The sequence below is a fragment of the Apium graveolens genome, chromosome 4 (assembly GCF_009905375.1).
Source record: "Apium graveolens cultivar Ventura chromosome 4, ASM990537v1, whole genome shotgun sequence".
NCBI classification, from domain to species: domain Eukaryota; kingdom Viridiplantae; phylum Streptophyta; class Magnoliopsida; order Apiales; family Apiaceae; genus Apium; species Apium graveolens.
The window spans coordinates 257603792-257621815 of NC_133650.1; the positions used below are offsets into that span (position 1 = coordinate 257603792).

The 18024-nt window shown below is 35.4% G+C and overlaps 1 protein-coding gene and 1 pseudogene across 3 annotated transcripts; both read left to right on the plus strand.

The window, feature by feature from the left end:
* Positions 1 to 83: 83 nt before the first annotated feature.
* Positions 84 to 5563, plus strand: LOC141720860 (F-box/kelch-repeat protein At3g23880-like). 3 transcript variants are annotated; one of them, XM_074523510.1, is made up of 2 exons: positions 84 to 1664; positions 5454 to 5563. In XM_074523510.1, the coding sequence occupies exon 1, from the start codon at positions 385 to 387 to the stop codon at positions 1633 to 1635; it is 1251 nt and encodes a 416-aa protein (XP_074379611.1). In that variant the 5' UTR covers positions 84 to 384; the 3' UTR covers positions 1636 to 1664; positions 5454 to 5563. The 3 variants fall into 3 exon arrangements, with proteins under 3 accessions (XP_074379611.1, XP_074379612.1, XP_074379610.1); XM_074523511.1 differs by lacking the exon at positions 5454 to 5563 and adding an exon at positions 3286 to 4462; XM_074523509.1 differs by lacking the exon at positions 5454 to 5563 and adding an exon at positions 2732 to 2943.
* Positions 4531 to 7849, plus strand: LOC141719542 (mechanosensitive ion channel protein 6-like; annotated as a pseudogene).
* The last annotated feature ends 10175 nt before the right edge of the window (positions 7850 to 18024 follow it).

Sequence of the window (18024 nt, forward strand, 5' to 3'; positions counted from 1 at the left end):
AAATATTAATATCTATAAATTTAGATTATTTTAATTAGTTTTTATGGGAGTGTCTCAGTAAAAGAAAATCTGGCTCAATCAAAGGTGAGAGTGAGACTATGAGTCCCGGGTAAGCATAACAATTCCCAATGCATTTACAATTTCTTGTAAAACTCTCCTCTCCCCACCTAATTTTCCCAACTGCTTGTAAAACTCTTCTCTTCTCTCAGTACTCACTTTGGTAAATTACTGCTCTATTTCTCTTAGCCGTCACTAATTTAACTGAGTTCACCTGCTTCAAGTTAATTAGTTGTTAGATTATACTCCTTCCGTTTCATTTTAATTGTCGTTTTTTGACTAAGTTTGAATTTCAAATTAAGTGTCGTATTTTTAATACAATCGGAAATGGGGAGTAAGATAGTAACAAAGATCGGCGTTTTACCCGGTGAATTACTGACAAAAGTACTGGTTCAGCTCCCTGTAAAAACATTAGGGGTATGTAAGTCCGTTTGTAAACCCTGGCTTTCACTTATTTCAAGCCCTGATTTCATAAACTCACACCTCCGCTATGTCATTCACAATTATAATAATAATCCCACACTACTCAACATTCTCGATCCTAATTCAGGTAAGGTAGTACATGATGTGCCACAAGTAGTGCCGATTAACGGGGACATGCCGGCACTCCCTGATTGGGTGCACACTATGTATGCTCTTTTAGGATCCTTTGAAGAAGCCGTGTATCTTCTCTCCATGCGTTATGATCGAGACGGACATGATTTGTCTAGCTGTCAGATACGCTTTGATCGTGTTGTGATTCCAAGTTTTTTTCAGCATTCACGAGTTGTTGGTGCAAGTTGTTGTAATGGCATTGTATGTTTGACGGATGATAATATTGTTTATTTATGGAATCCTTTGATTAGGAGGTGTAAACAAGTTCGTGTTCCCGAATTGGATGTGGCTAGTTTAAGTGGTGTAAGGATAGGGTTCGGTTATGATTCTGGATTGAATGATTATAAGGTGTTTAGGACTTTGTGGGAAGGGAATTTAGATAGTGTGATGTTAAAATTGCAGGTGTATTCAGTAAATAATGATAGTTGGGGAGAGTTTCAGGGTCCTGTTTGGGGAAAAAATTTGGGGGAGGAGAAGTTCAAGGGAAATGATTTTGTTGTGGTGAAAGAGACGCTGTATCTAAGTAGTTGGGATGAACAGCATCTAATTGCATTTGATCTGCGTACAGAGGTTATCGGACTAGTTTCATTCCCTAGCTTTGTGCAAAAGAAGTTGTCAGATGTTATGGATTTTGAGGGTTATATTTCTGTTGTTTTTGAATCTGTGTCAGGAATTGATCTTTGGAAATTGAATGATAATGTTTCGGGACAGGGGTCTTCTTGGACCAAAATGTTTACCATTGCACCCGATGATCCCCATCCCAAGTTGAAGATGTGGCTATCTTGTTATTTGGGTGCAGGGCAGTTTTTTGGAAAGAAGTTGCTAAATGGAAATGTATTCATGTATAATGTTTTGTATGATTGTGAGAAGAAAGAGACCAAATATTACGGAGTTGGACTGGAAAACGTGCTTGCAACTCTCAAATACAGGGAGACACTTGTTTCACTCGACGGGTTTCATCAAGTGGAGGAAAATGCCAACTAATTTAATCTCACTCAAGAAACTATCTAGAGGTAACCTCACAACACGAACATATCTTTTGAATTAATAGTAGTTCCCAGAATTCTGTTTGGACACACTAATTGAGAAACAAGCTCAAGCAGTATATTAAAAACTCTATTAGGTCTGTTGTGCTTACATGTTGTCTTTTATTTGTCCATCTTTATGCTTTCTTATTTTTAAAATTAAAAGTTTACTGAATTTAGGATGGATGAGTTTTTTGCGTATCAACATTTGTTAGCTGCTGTTGTTTTTGGATCATCATAAGTTTAACTTCCTTTAAATTTCTAGTGATTTTAGTTGCTCCTCAAGTGTCTACTAAATTTAGTTATGAACTGCATATTATGTTAAAACGTTAACCGTAAATGTTGATCACTAACTGATTAACTCTTTATGTACAACTTAAGACATTTGCATAAATGATCTTAAATGTGACTACGAAGACTTACAGAACAGAAGCCATTTTGTGGAGAACGTCGCTTAGAAACTGTTTTGCATTCCTAAAGTGCATATAATTAGTATTACAAATGATATGCATCAACTAATGTCTATTTAAAAAAGTGTAATGTGCACCTTCATAGTAGTTCGAACAATGTAGTCATGAGCTGTTGTGAACTTGAGTATATCAGTGATAGAAACTCACATTTTACCATTCTTATCGACTTTATATTTGAACAGTTTCAGTCTAGACTCTAGCATACCAGATAATAGCAATTTGATTGGTGCTGAATCTAACAATAGTATTATGACCAGGATTGCTCCTCAATTGTTGATTTCTTGACTTTAATAGTTTTCTAGTGTTAATCTATGAAAAAGGTGGCAGTGTTCTCTTTTAATAAACATGATAAACTGGTAGGATTAATACTTAATAAAGTATATATCATGTTAAATGAGGTATTTTAGAATGTAAACTGGGTTTGAACTAATAAGCAATAACTCAATGCCAAATTCAGTATTTTGTGTTAGTTTAGATAAGTTTATTTGCTACTTGGCTCAATTTAGTTTTTAAAGTTAGTTTTAAGTAACACAAGTGTTGCCTCAGTTTTAAACTTTTGACTGATGTATCTAATATCTTTTGCAGGATTTCTTACATTGACTAGCATCTGTGCAAGTGAAGTTTGATAACGGATGGTGTTTCTGCAATATTATATATTTTGCTTATTCGTAATTAAGAGAAAGAATGTAGTAGTATCTTACAGTTACTTCCAGTGCCTTTAGCGGCTTAGCCTATGTTTGTCCCAGGAGGGAAGTATACTAAATCTATATCATTCTGAGAGACAAGTATGATGCTTATTAAGCTTTCTTAAATTTTGTGATTTGTTTGATGAGTAGAAGCTCCTCTAAGTGTCTATCGATTTTAGTTATGAACGGGATTTATTGGCAATATGAAAGATACATAGGCTCGGTTTCGTTAATGTTTTTAATTGATCAGTTTTTTATTTAATATATCATTGAAGCTCGTTGCTGAATTTGCATACTGGATACATTTTCAGATTGAATGTTTTGTATATTATGTTGATTTTTAGTACATCCAAAATTTAGTACACAAATGAACATCGAATGCCCATGGAGTGTTGGCTGCCGCCACTTTTTATATTAGGCGTGTTTATTGGAAGTGTATTTGAATAATTTCAGGTTTGGAAAGTTCACGAGGGAAATGCTTCTCTATGACCAATTCAGTAATGCCATTTCGAATTTGGGAAACATTTTGGATCCAATTTGGGTATTCTAGCAGTTATATTTTTAAAAATTTATAGCCACACAAGTGTAGCTTCAATTTTTGAATGTTTTACCTGATGTTTGGCAAGTGAAGTTTGATTACCTTATGTGTTGCTGCAATTTTTTATTTTTTTTTTTGCTTGTCCATATATAGGTAGGAGGAAGAACCCAGTGTCTTACATTTACTACTAGTGCCTCCGGGGCTATATACATTCGAAATGGAAAGTTTACTAAAATCTTTATCTAAATAAATTTACTGCGTGTGTGTGTGTGATGTTCCTATATAATTGGGGGAGAGCTTTTTCTACATTCCAGTCAAGTCTTTTTTCTGTTTGACTTAAATTGTAGACAAAGATGGCGATGAATATCCATTGGAAGCCCATGAGCTAAGCTTGTGCTCAGCGGTTAAAACGAGCCAAATGAAGCTATTTTGTCATGATTTACATCAAATATTTTAGTTTCATATGTTCAAATTATTTGAGGTGTTTAATAATATAGTCATCACATATATAAGATGTTGACACTACTACAACTTTGTACCTTACAATGATCTCATTTATTTTGCTAGGTTTAAATAATCATATTCTCGTTTCATAATACATAGCTATGGCTAAGAATTGAGGAAAGTTTTTCATCTTAGCTTTTAACTTGCATGTTTGATTTATAAGTATCACTTATAAATGTTAATCACGCATAAACTTATTTCCTTAAAATCCACCTGAAAATTTTAACTTTGACAATAACATCAAACTATTTATACTCTCTATGCTTGTTGTTATATACTTGGGGTCAACCTCCTTGGTGTCTAAATCTGTATAAAATTTAAGTATACTTATATTGTTTCAAACCTTTCTGTTTATCCTTTCTTTCTTGTCCCTCGTGATATCCAGTCATAGCATGAACAACCCTTCTCGTCCCTTAAGCATAAATGATGTGGCAATCTGTATTTACAAAATGCTAATGGCAACAAAAATGGGGCTAAATTTTTACCATTCTTTATACCTATTCTCCATATTTGATACCTTTAAATTTAAATTTCAATTTCAATTTCAAAGTCATCCCCTTCTTTAATGTCTTTGTAAAATATTATTATAATATTTATGGAGAATATCAGTGGAACAACATAACTTTCAGGTTCTCTATAACAATTATTATTATTATTATTATTATTATTATTATTATTATTATATAATATTATAGCCAATCAATTTAAAAAATGTACTTGGAGATGCTCTAAATGATTATTCCTTTAAAAGACGGGATTAAATCGTGGATCCTTACCTTCTGATGACTTGACGTGCCTAGGTAGGTAGATGTAAATAATTTTATTGTACAGGTTACTAGAAATTCAGAGTCTCCACGACCAAGTGGAACAACCTCATGTATTTTATTGCACCAAAAGTTTCTTTTGGTGGGAACTTGCAGCGGCATGGCACACACGGTGGCTTTAATTTCCTCGAGAATCAGAACTCTTGCGTTTAAGGATTAGGTCAAGGCTAGTTGACCCACCGGAGCAAAATGACAGTTTTAAGAGAATAATGAAGTCTGGATGTATGGAGGAAAGAAGTGAGTGTCATGATGATGATGATGATGATGATCCATATTTGCAGGAAGATTTGCCAGAAGAGTTTATAATGATAAAGTTTAGTAAGTGGGCTGTCATTCACTTTTTTTTGCATGATTGTCATTGTTGCTACTGCTTCTGGCTCTGTTATGTGGGAGATTGGTTGCGGGTTGGGGGATACAGGTGCTTGTCTTTTTTCTTGAGCTTCATTGTATGTTGCGTATACGTGTTCTTTATTTTGTTTATGGGTTCAGGCATGCAGTAAAGAATTGTCTTTGGTTGGCTTTCATTTTGATTGCATCGAGATTCGTTTTGGTTGATAGAAAATGAGAATTTGGTTTATGGTAAGGTATATTGAGTTATGTGACTAAAGTTTGGGTTTGTGTATTGGTGGGGACTTTGATATGGTTTGTGAAGGCACTGCTTGTCAAGGTTCTTGCTTCTTCTTTTCATGTTAGCACTTATTTTGATCGAGTTCAGTATGCTTTGTTTGATCAATATGTGATTAAGACTCTCTCAGGGCCACCGTTAACTGGAATTCATCTAGAGCCAGTAGAAGAGGACCAAACCATGGCTGAGGTTCACCAGTTTCATAATGCTGGGAAACTGAAAAGGATTACTCAAACCCGAAAGAGCTTTCCCTCTTTCAAAAACTCTAGATTTTCAACAGTCGCAATCAAGGAAGAAAAAGAGGGGATTACTATAGGTCACTTGCACCGGTTGAATCAAAAGAATATTTCAGCTTGGAACATGAAGAGGCTAATGAATATTGTCCGGAAAGGAACTCTGTCAACTTTAGATGAGCAAAGAGGTGAAGATGAGACTGCAGTACAGATCAGAAGTGATGTTCAGGCTAAAGTTGCAGCTAAGAAGATTTTCTACAATGTGGCTAAGCCAAGATCAAAGTAAGTTCATTCCAATTTGATCATTAGCACATTGGTTTCTTTATTTATATAGCGGATCCTTGCAAAAAAAATTGCTTTGCTACATAATTTTGTTTTGATTCAGTTCTCAGTAGTATATCTTTTTTGTACCAGAACGATTTGATGCAATTTATAAGAGAGGACGAGGCACTGAAGACCATAAGACACTTTGAAGGGGCAAGTGGGTGGAAAGGAATTACCAGGAAAGAACTAAAGAATTGGATGGTAATTATACAAATATATGGACTGCATAAACTTTTTTTCTGCTATACGTTGCTATGACTTTCTTTTACTAGAAGCGAGCTGGTGATATGTACAATTGGGATTATGATGTTTGCTGCCTTCAAAAAATTTCTTCATCTATAAGAGCAAAGTATACATCTCAATCCCAACACTTAGCAAGTTAACATACTCTATAGATCACGATAAACATTGAAATGTGTTATTTTCTTCCTGTTCTTCTTAGGTGTCAAATACATCCTCATTCACTCCAATTTTTTCAGTTACCCTATCAATTTTTTCAAAAACTAAACTTGTATTGAGCTCTGCTGAAAATTTTCTACAGGTAAATACATTCAGAGAACGAAGAGCCTTGGTATTGTCCCTGAATGATACGAAAAAAGCTATAAACAAACTTCACCAAATGTTGAACATATTTGTAGGACTAATTATATATAGCGATTATCTGGATACTTATACTCAAAGTTTCCAGTATCCATTTTTTTTGTCCTTCTGAGCTCTCAGTTACTTTTAGTTGTATTTGTGTTTGGAAAGACAATGTTTGAAGGGATCATTTTTTTATTTGTGATGCACCCATTTGATATTGGTGATCGTTGTGAAGTTGACGATGCTCAGGTATTTTAATTTAAGTACTCGTTTAGAACCAAATCTGGATGTATTTATGTATTTCAAATGCCTTCTAATTAGGGCGTTGAAGGCTGCAAACTCAGTTTCTTTTTTTTTTCCATATAATTATGGTTTCAGTTGGTCGTTGAAGAGATAAATATCTTAACTACAATTTTTCTGAGGTATGATAAGCATAAGATTAGCTATCCGAACAGTGTGTTATCAAACAAGCCCATCAGTAAATACTACTGCAGTCCAGATATGGGGGATGCCGTTGATTTCTGCATCCACATTTCAACTCCTGTAGAAAAGACTTTAATGAAAGAGAAGATTACAAGGTATATATATTGGATTAAAAAAAATGTGTTACATATCTGTAACAAGTTAAATATCTAAGCACGGTTTCTTAATTTTTATTTAATTGCAGCTATATCGAGAAGAAGAGTGATCACTGGTATCCAGCTCCAGTGATCGTTGTGCGAGACATCGAGGACATGAACAGGCTAAAGATATCGTTATGGCTTTTTCACCTAATAAATTTTCAGGACATGGGTAAAAGGTGGATGAAGAGAGCACTTGTCGTTGAAGAGATGATCAAAACTTTTAAAGAGCTTGACATCGAGTATCGTATGCTACCCCTCGACATGAATGTGCGGAGCATGCCAGCCATCGTCTCCAATAGACTCCCCTCAAATTGGACATCTTGAGCTAAATGGCAAGTTTACATGATCATAAAAGCCTGTCCAACAAAGATATGTTGGGCATATAGTAGCTTTACTTGAATATCAAGATATATTGGTCAGATGCTGGGCCAGATCCGGACAAATGGATAGGACTATAAGACCAGGCCCTTTGAGGTCTCCAATGTTGGTCCAACATAGGGCTGCACGTGGGTTGGGTTGGGCCGGTTTATAATATTTTACAACCCAAACCAATTAATTCGGCCGGTAAAATTATCAACCCAATAAACCCTGCTAAATTATACAGCCCGACCCTACTAATATTATAATGGGTTGGTTCGGTTTGGGTCGGTTTAATCGGGTTAAACAATAAAATAAAATAAGTCCAGAAAACTTAGAAACAATTTGAACATAGAACATCAATAACTCTTATTCACTGTGAATCCCATCTTCGTTACATACTCCCTCCGTCCCTAAAAACGTTTTATATTTGTATTGTACACGTTTGCCAATGCACACTTTTGATTGTTAATATCTTTAATTTCGTATTAGTATTAAATATAAAAACTTTATTATATTAAAATACTCATAAATACGAATCCAACAAAATCACTCATGACTATGTTTGATCTTATAGATTATACGTAATTTAGTAGTCAATCGCTTACCATGAACAGTATGAAAAGTCAAAACGGAAAAATCATTTTGGGACGGAGGGAGTATAATTTTGCAACAGTCCTCTATTTTGTTTTTCTTTGCCAACAATGGTTTTTGATAGAGGATATCACCTCCGGTCCTGTTAAAATTTACAGTTACAGGACATTAGCTAATTAAATAATAAAGTAGGCACCAAGTAAATAAAAAAAAGACACTTTTACAAACCGTAAATTATAAAAATATAGATACTTGTAAATTGTAGCTAAGATTTAATTATTCAAACTCTGATATACTTGTACCAGATTCAGGTTCATCTACATAATCACCTATATTATTTACGCCTACAAATCTTGAAAATGACACAAACATGCAAAAGGTAAGAAATCAAGTGTTCCTGTTTCAAAAAATTAACCAAAACAAACCAGTATTGGTTCTTCAAATTGCCCCACCAAAGAAAACTTTGCAGGACAATTTCTTTCATTCCTACAACACAAGCAGGATGTGCAGGATGAAGAAATAGTTAGTCCAGGTAATACTTTAAACACATGACATCAATAAGAAAAGTTCTAAACAATTTGAAATCAAATATCATCAAGGAAGGATAAACAAATAAGTGGAAAATATGAATAATACAGATGAATCTCAGTAGAGCTCGTAGACTAGATAGTTAAGTAGAAGAAAGAAAAATCTGAGCAGCGACTACAATAAAATTAGGGTGTTACAAAATTAGGGCGCAAGACTAAGAGGGCAGTTAGCCAGTGACTGTATTGTAAATGGCTGGGCCTAGATATATCTCTCGGTTGGGTTGGTTTAGAGTTTTAAATGATTAAACTCTAACCCAACCCATGTTATTTGGCCCAATTAAAATTCAACCCATCCAGATTTCGATTTAGGACGGTCCGGTTTATTCGGCCCATCGGTTTTGACAAACCATGTGCAGCCCTAGTCCAACATTACTACAATCATCGTAAACAACTGCAAGCAGCATATGCAAATCTTTTACCATCAAATTCAATTATTGTCATAAAATAGGTGTAACCGGGAAAGTGGTGTTACATTTAATTGTTAAAAATTAGTATATTGGTACTAAAATAGTATCTTTAATTCAATTTTCTTATCTAGTTCACTCTTTTTATCTTAAAATAAAAAAAATTATAATTTGGCAAATATAACACTAACAGTATTATATTCAGTTATGAATATAATACTGTTAGTATTATATTTAGTCGCGAAAGAACGTGACTTTTGACAGGTAAAACGAACCATAAACATCCCGTAAAATCAATCTCCGATCAACCCCATCGAACTCCGGCCAACTAGCAAAATCAGAGATTTGTACATGAAACTTCGATGTTAATATCTCATATCAAATCTTGTAAGCTGTACAATCAAAGCCCTAACATCTAAGGAACCAAAAATCATTCAAACTCAAAAACGTATAAATCAAAAATCCATATAAACCCTAGTAATCGAACTTCACTATACATGGATTCGTTTGTTTAATTAACTAGCATAAATCGACTGCAAATTATCATACAAAGCTATTCCAATCATCAAATCAATCTAATAACCCTAGAATTAAAATCTCTCAAATCAGACATGAACCCTAGAATTTGAAATCAAAAATCTATGAATTAAAACATGAAATTGATATCAGAAACCAAAAGAACATATCAAAATCTTCGATTTGAGTACTTACACGACTCGATTTGGTGCAGAATATCGATCAAAATCACGTCTGGATTGTGCAACCTGAATTCAAAAGTCTGACCCAAATTCCAGAGAATTTTCTAATTTTTCTGATTTTTAATTTTTAATTATAAATAATTAAATAAAAATTAGGCTATTTATAGAAGTAAAAATAGTACCCCTAATTAAAATTAAGGCTCTAATTATACATCTATTAAAATTAATTGGCCCCTAATTTTATAACTTTTGAGTATTAATTTCTAATTTTTAAATATTTAATATATACAAAATATATGCCAAAAATTCCCAAAGATTGTGAATAATTCAAAAATGCAAAGAAATGGAATATTTGAAAGTCCCATAATCTAATAAAGATAAAATGTGATTTTTGTGGGGGTTTTTGACACCCGAAGGGGCCCGGAAAAGTCATTTTTCGCGAAACGAGAAAATTTATAAAATAACTGGATGTTCAGAATAACGCGATGGTACAAGCAATTCTAAGAAAATAAGGCCAATTATTTTATTTGAAATATTAGCTATTAAAACAAAGTTCGGGTCGTATAACTTTTGAAACGAAAGACTTTCACACGAAATAAAATACCCGATAAATACTTGAAAAATACACTAATGTTACTGAACACACATAGCATATAAAAGTTAGGGTTTTATGACTCAATATACTTAATAGCATAATAAAACACATAATTTTATCTTTATTATGTAATAATACAAGCGTAATTTCCCAGTCGTTACATCCTTCCCCTCTTAATAGGATTCTGTCCTCAGAATCTCGCTAAGAAAATAACTGGGGATACTTTTCTAGTATTTCACTCTCAAGTTCCCTGGTTAACTCTTCAACCATAGGATTTCTCCACAAAACTCGTACTAAAGGTACAGACTTATTTCTCAATACTCGATCCTGCCGATCGAGAATTCTTATTGGTTGCTCTACATAAGACAAATCAGCTTGAATCTCTATTGGCTCATATTCTATTACATGCCTAGAATCAGGATTATATCTCTTAAGCATTGACAGGTGAAACGTATTATGAATATGCTACATATGAGGCGGCAAGGCTAACTCGTACGCAACTTTCCTGACTTTCTTCAAGATTTCAAATGGACCAACGTATCATGGCTTTAGTTTGCCTTTATTACCAAACCTGGTCAATCCTTTCCATGGCGATACTTTTAGCAACACATGTTCTCCTCCTTGGTAATTCATATCCTTCCTGGTTTGATCTGCATATTTGCGTTGTCGATTTTGCGCTGCCTCTAGTCGCTTTTGGCTAAGCTTTACTTTTTCCTTGGTCTGTTGAATCAATTCTGGACCTAGAATTTTACGTTCACCAACTTCATCCCAATACACAGGTGATCTGCACTTCCTTCCGTATAAAGCTTCATAAGGTGGCATTCCAATGCTTGCATAGCTGTTATTATAAAAAAAATTCAATAATGGTAAAGGCTCGTCCCAACTGCCTTCAAAATCAATCGCACATACCCGTAACATATCTTCAATTGTTTGAATCGTCCTTTCAATTTGTCCGTCCGTTTGTGGATGATAAGCGGTACTCATATTCAATTTAGTGCCTAAGCATTCATGAACTTGTCTCCAGAATCTTGGATTAAAACGTGGATCTCGATCAGATACTATGGATACAAGAACTCCATGACGCATCACAATTTCCTTGAGATATAAATGCACTAACTTGTTGAGTGAAAATCTTTTGTTGATTGGGAGAAAATGTGCTGACTTCGTAAGTCTATCGATAATTACCCAGATTGCATCATGGTTTGCTCTGGTTCGTGGAAGTCCTACCACAAAATCCATTGCTAGATGTTCCCATTTCCTTTCCGGAATATTCAATGGTTGTAGTAATTCGCTTGGACGTTGATGTTCTGCTTTCACTCGTTGGCACGTGTAATATTAACTTACCCATTCCGCTATTTCTTTCTTCATGTTTAGCCACAAAAAGTTTTCTTTCAAATATTGATACATCTTTGTGCTTCCTGGATGTATGGAATATCTTGAGTTGTGAGCGTCCCGTAGGATTTCTTCTTTTAATTATGGTACATTAGGTATCCAGATTCTTGATGAGAATCGTAGAATTCCTTTATCATCTGTCTGACTTGTGATTTCTTCCCCTATTAGGTTGTCGTCTTCTTAACTCATTACTTCTTCTTGACATCTTCGAATCTTTTCCAACAGTTCTGGTTGAAATGTCATTGCATAATTCAGCTCAGTAGATTCTTCTAGAATACGAACTTCAATTTCCAATTTTTCAAACTCTCAGATCAACTCTTCTGAGGAATTTAACATATTCAATCTTTCTTTCCGACTTAATGCATCTGCTACGACGTTTGCTTTTCCTGGATGATAGCTGATTGTAACATCATAGTCCTTGATCAATTCTAGCCATCGTCGCTGTCTCATATTGAGTTCCTTCTGCATAAAGATATACTTTAAGCTTTTATGATCCGTGTAAATTTCACACTTTTCACCATAAAGATAATGTCTCCAAAGTTTTAGTGCGAACAAAATTGTTGCTAGTTCCAGATCATGCGTAGGATGTTTCCGTTCATGAGGTTTCAGTTGCCTAGAAGCATATGTAATTATGTTACCGTGCTGCATTAGAACACATCCCAGTCCTCCGTAGGATGCATCGCTGTAAATAATGAAATCTCCTTGCTCATCTGGTAGTACTAGTACAGGTGTAGTCACCAGTCGGTTCTTCAATTCCTGAAAAGTTTCTTTTTTACAAACAATATCGGTGCACCCCATGGGGATACACTGGGTCTTATAATTCCTTGATCTAGAAGATCTTGTAATTGTGTCGCCAACTCTTTCATTTCAACCGGTGCCATCCGATACGGAGCTTTCGAAACTGGTTCCGTACCTGGTGCTAAATCAATAGTAAATTTCTCGATCCGGCAGTAATCTTGGAAGTTCATCTGGAAAGACATCAGAAAATTCACACATAACGGGAATATCTTATATCTTCGGACTTTCCTTTTCAGTATCCCATACATAGGCTAAATAAGCCTTACATCCTTGCCACAATAATCGTTTAGTCTGCATCATCGTCAAGAACTTCCTCCATTATTTCTCACCCCTAAATATTACTGTTGCATTCTTCACAGTTCGCAATTTCACTTTCTTGTTCGCACAATCAATCTGAGCATTATTACCGGCTAACCAATCCATTCCTAAAATAACATCAAACTCTCCTAACTTGAAAGGTATCAAGTCAATTGAGAAGTGATGTCCTGCTACTTCGATTTCACATTCTGGACATACTGAATCTACAGGAAATTGGTCATCATTCATTAATTTTATAATTAACGTCTCGCCCAACCGTTGAATTTCACAACATATCTTATCAATAAATCCTTCAGAAATAAAAGATCTTGTGGCTCCAGAATCAATCAATACTTTTGCTTTAAACGAGTTCACAGAAAGCGTACCTGCAATTACACTTGGACTCTGCACAACTTCCTTCATAGTCATATTAAAAGTCCTTTCCCTAGGCTGATTCTGCTGTGATGGTGGAGGTAATGCCAATACTCTCGAAACACTAGTTGCCATCGTTGGTCCTCTACAATCCCCGGAAACATGCCCTTTCTTCCCATATTGGAAACATGTAACTTCTATTGTCCCTGCTGTACATTTATTGGAGTAGTGCCCTTTATGCTTACACGTGAAACATGTCACATTTTCCTTGTTACACACGCCCGTATGTTTCTGACCACATGTCTTGCAGTATGGCAATGGTGGTCTGACCATTCCCTGTTGGTTTGGAGCTTGGAAATGATTACCTGCTCTCTGATTGCCTTGTCCTATCCTATTTAAATTCATATTCTCCCGACCTTGAAATCCCGGCTTCCTGTTAGAACGGTTCTGAAATTTCCTTGTCCCTTTTCCTTTTGGGACATCTCACTCTCCCCTTCAATAATCATGGCTTTCTGAACCACAGCCGCATATGTCGTCAGTTCAAATACTGCCACTCTGCTACGAATCCATGGTTGCAATCCCTGTTGGAATCTCTTAGCCCGTTTCTCATCAGTATCAACCTGTTCCGGAACAAACCTGGTCAATTCTGTAAACTTGGTTTCATATTCAGTCACCGATGTGTTCCCTTGCTTCAACTCCAAGAACTTGATTTCCATATAATTCTTCATAAAACGAGGAAAATACTTCTCTAGAAACAATTCAGTGAATCTATCCCAAGTCACAATGTGTTCACCTTCTAAAGCTTTCTTAGATTCCCACCAATAATTTGCTTCTCCTTTCAGAAAATAACTAGCAAAATCAGTCTTCTGATCCTCTTCAACTTTTACAAGCGCGAACGCTTTATCAATTTATTTCAAACAATCCCTAGCCTTAGTAGGATCTGTTGTGCCCTCAAATTCTGGAGGCTTAACTGACTAAACTGCTTAAAGGTAACCGCAAGCACAACTGGTGGTATCTGAGGTTCAGGACGAGGTGGCTGTTGTAACATTTGTTACGGAAACTGTTGTTGTTGTTGTTGCTGCATCTGCTGCTGCATCATTACCATCTGTTGTTACATCAAATGGAATATTTGTTTCATGGGGTTATTATTCTATTCGACAGAATTATTGTTGGAGGTTTCAGTTCTGGTCTTTCTTTTTGATGCCATTTTTCTGATAATAAGACAAACGGTTCTTTTAATAATTTTATTAAATAGTTGATAGTGGATAAAGAAACAAATTAACTTTTATTAAAACAAAATTTTAAACAATTGAGGATTTTAGGCAAATCATTTGAAACAATTTAAAATGTTAAGTAAATAATCTGAACAACATTTTTTTAAACATTTCATTTATCTTTTCAGATTTGAACAAAATTTAAAGATGTAAAAAGACTGTAAAACAGTAAAGTAAATGTAAATGTTGTAAAGACTGGAAATCTAAATAAATAAGAGAAAAAATTGAAAAGGGTTTATTTTATATAACAGACACCGGCATCAGGTGTTAAAGCTTGATACAAAAGTCTAATATAGGGCCTATCATAACCGCTGCCGATACATAACAAAACTGGGTACACACATGCATATCTAGTCTCACTATATTATAGCTGCCTCTATCTACATATATCACATATACTACAACATCCCTGGTCCAGCTTCCATATATCAGAACCCTGGCGGAATACGGCCCAACTTCTGTCGAAGAGTCTCAATAACTGACTGAGCAAGATGAGTGGCTCGATGAAACTCTGCATAGGTATGAGTCCCATCATGCACCAATGCATCTAACTCAAGCGAAGCACTATAAACTGTTTGCTGTAACCTCCGTCTCATCAGATAATCTGGCTGGAGTGTTGATAACGGGCCTCTATCTCTCTGATCGAACAATCCTATAATCTCCCTGCACTGGGATTAGGGGTGTGCATTCGGTTCGGTTAAATGAAAACCGAACCGAATAACCGAAATAATTTCGGTTCGGTTAACCAAATTTTACAATTCGGTTCAGTTTTTAGTAGAATATTTTTTAAAATTTGGTTTTTCGGTATTTCGGTTTTTAACCACGGTTAACCGAAAAACCGAATATATAAACGAATAGTTTATGTATTATAAAAAGTATTAATATTAATAAAAGTAAAAACATTATACAGACAAAGGGTGATAGGAATACACTCAGTACACACCACTGGGTATTCTCAGACTACTCTCAACTTCGAATCATTGAATTAACTCTCGGTCTCGCCTCTCGATCGATGATTGCAGCCTGATATTACAAATAGATGCTTGTCTTTGGGTACGTGAGTATGTGACTTAGATATTTATTTTATTTCCAGAAGACCATATAATTCTATGTGACCATTTATCTATAGGTTTCTCATTTGTAATCAATAATTGTATCATTCTTGTATAGATTTCAGAACGTCTATCTGTAGCCTTTTTTATTTTACAATAAATAATAGTATTAAGAACTTTAACTTCCGGCCACTACATAAATCTTCAGTAAACTCAAATTTTCAGAATTTTTTTCTATAATTCTAATTTTTTTTATTATATTTCGGTTTTTAATTTCAGTTTTCGGTAATAACCGAAACATTAATTTCGGTTCGGTTACAAACCGAATATATTTCGGTTCGGTTTTCGGTAGCAATTTTCCCCTCAATTCGGTTTCGGTTAACCGAAAAAAGTTCGGCTTGGTTCGGTTTTAACCGAATGCACACCCCTAACTAGGATCTCCAATAATGCACATCCTCTCTCATACTGCTATACTCATGATAAGTTACCATGTGCAGCTCTCTGACCTATCTAATTGACTCCTGCGACTGAATCCCGGGTATCCCAGCAACACCCTGCTGAGGTAATCCTAACTGTAACCCTATATCATTCTCTCTCATCCCCTTAACCGGGGCCATCTGAAACACCTCTGGAACTGGAGCATATACTGGTATAGGAAGCGGAGCTACAACGGGTGGAAACTCTGCCTCAACCTCAGGTATGAACTGATACTCTAAAGTTAATGGAGGTAATATGAACGGCTCAAAAAACTCCATAGGATCAAACATGTAAGGATCTGGAAACAGCTCCAGGGCGGGTAATGTTGGCTCATGTGGTATCTCTGGTGGAGGTATCTGTGCTGGAACCTCAACTGGCGCTGGTGGTATCACCGGGGCTACCGGTCCTGTAACGATCCTCTCAAAAGATGATGATGATGCCATCTGATAATATAACCAAACACAAGACAAAAGAAGGTCACTTAGCATTACTAAAACTTATAAATTCCTAATCTTTAAAACTTTCTAAATCCTAATAAGCCCATTCCTATCTTATGTGATCTCTCTATCTTATCTTAATCCTAGTGTTCTTGTTTCAGGGACCAAAACCAACAGCTCTGATGCCAAACTGTAATGCCCTCCAAATCAGGGGTCAAGATCTGAGGGTTACCAGCTAATTACCAAAACCAATACAAACATGTATGATAACTATACAACCATATACCTAACCCCTTCTATTTTATCCAGGATCTTTTCAGGTTGAGGTATGAAAATAAGAACGACATACTAACTTTATTACAAATTCAAATATAAAATCTCATAGAACTCTCTTTATTAAAAACCATTGTCTAAACAAGTTTTAAAACTAAATTCATTTTATTTCAAACACACACCACATATATCTAGACTACACCTACTCAGGTGGCTCAAAACTCTCTTCTTGGATCGGGATTAGCACTTTTGGTATTAGAGGATCCCGCTGCTTGACACGCTTCTTTACCACGCGAGTCCGGATAGGTTTCATTCTCTTTCTTAACAGAAAACAAACAAGGTGAATAACAACAAAGGGCGTGAGCCAAAACTTGCTCTACAAGTCCACAATATATAAACAGTAGTATGTTAAAGCTAAATGAATCGGTAATCTGATTGTATCGATAACTATGCATTTCTGTAAAAGAGAACGAAGGCCCCTATCGGCGATTATCAATAAACTAGACTGGACACAAGTTTGCACCTATATCCTGCTGATCAGCCAGGATACAGTGCAGATCTACACCTCTATGTATAGATCCATTCGGGTAACCAGGTTCTACGGCCCAACACAAGGATCCGGCTAATTCTCTGTCCTTAGGATCAAGTGTATAGCCGATCCTAATCGTCACCATCTAGTCCACGGATGAGCAACCAGAACAGTCGGTATGCTTTAATGTATCCCAATATCGGAATATATCAGGATATATATATATATATATGTATATATATAATGGAATATGAATAGAGTATTCAAGAAATCAAGAGAAATCATAATCAAAATGAAATATGAACAAAGGAATAATAATTGCGTATCAGTGTATGTGAACAGGAATTATCAGTGTTTAACTGCGATGAGAATCTGAAAGTAATTCACTATTCTGAGTTTAGAATAGGGGAAAAACTTGTCTGTCACGTGATCTACTGTAAATATATCACCACTCTCTAACACTGGCTCGGTCCGCCTTGTTGACTTGGTATCTATCAGAGAAAGATACTTATTTAATCAACTCGTATATCAATCGCGTCTCGAACCAACTTCACGTAGCTCTTATCGTCTACCCGTACGTTTACAATTGACTCGTATAATAATTACCAACAAATAAAACTCAATTAACCATATAATTCACATAGAACATAAGTCACATAACCCTTTTTGGGTTTGAAAATAATTTTTAGAATCGCTATTCGCATTACTCAACAATATCTGGCTCGTTTCCTAATTTTCGGAATTTAGTGGCCTCGTCTATATAAGTAATAGGGTCTGTAAATGAATATATATCGAAATCCGAC

What these genes read in the sequence shown, in the direction of transcription:
- LOC141720860 (XM_074523510.1), top strand. Translation starts at nt 385, where the DNA reads ATGGGGAGTAAGATAGTAACAAAGATCGGCGTTTTACCCGGTGAATTA.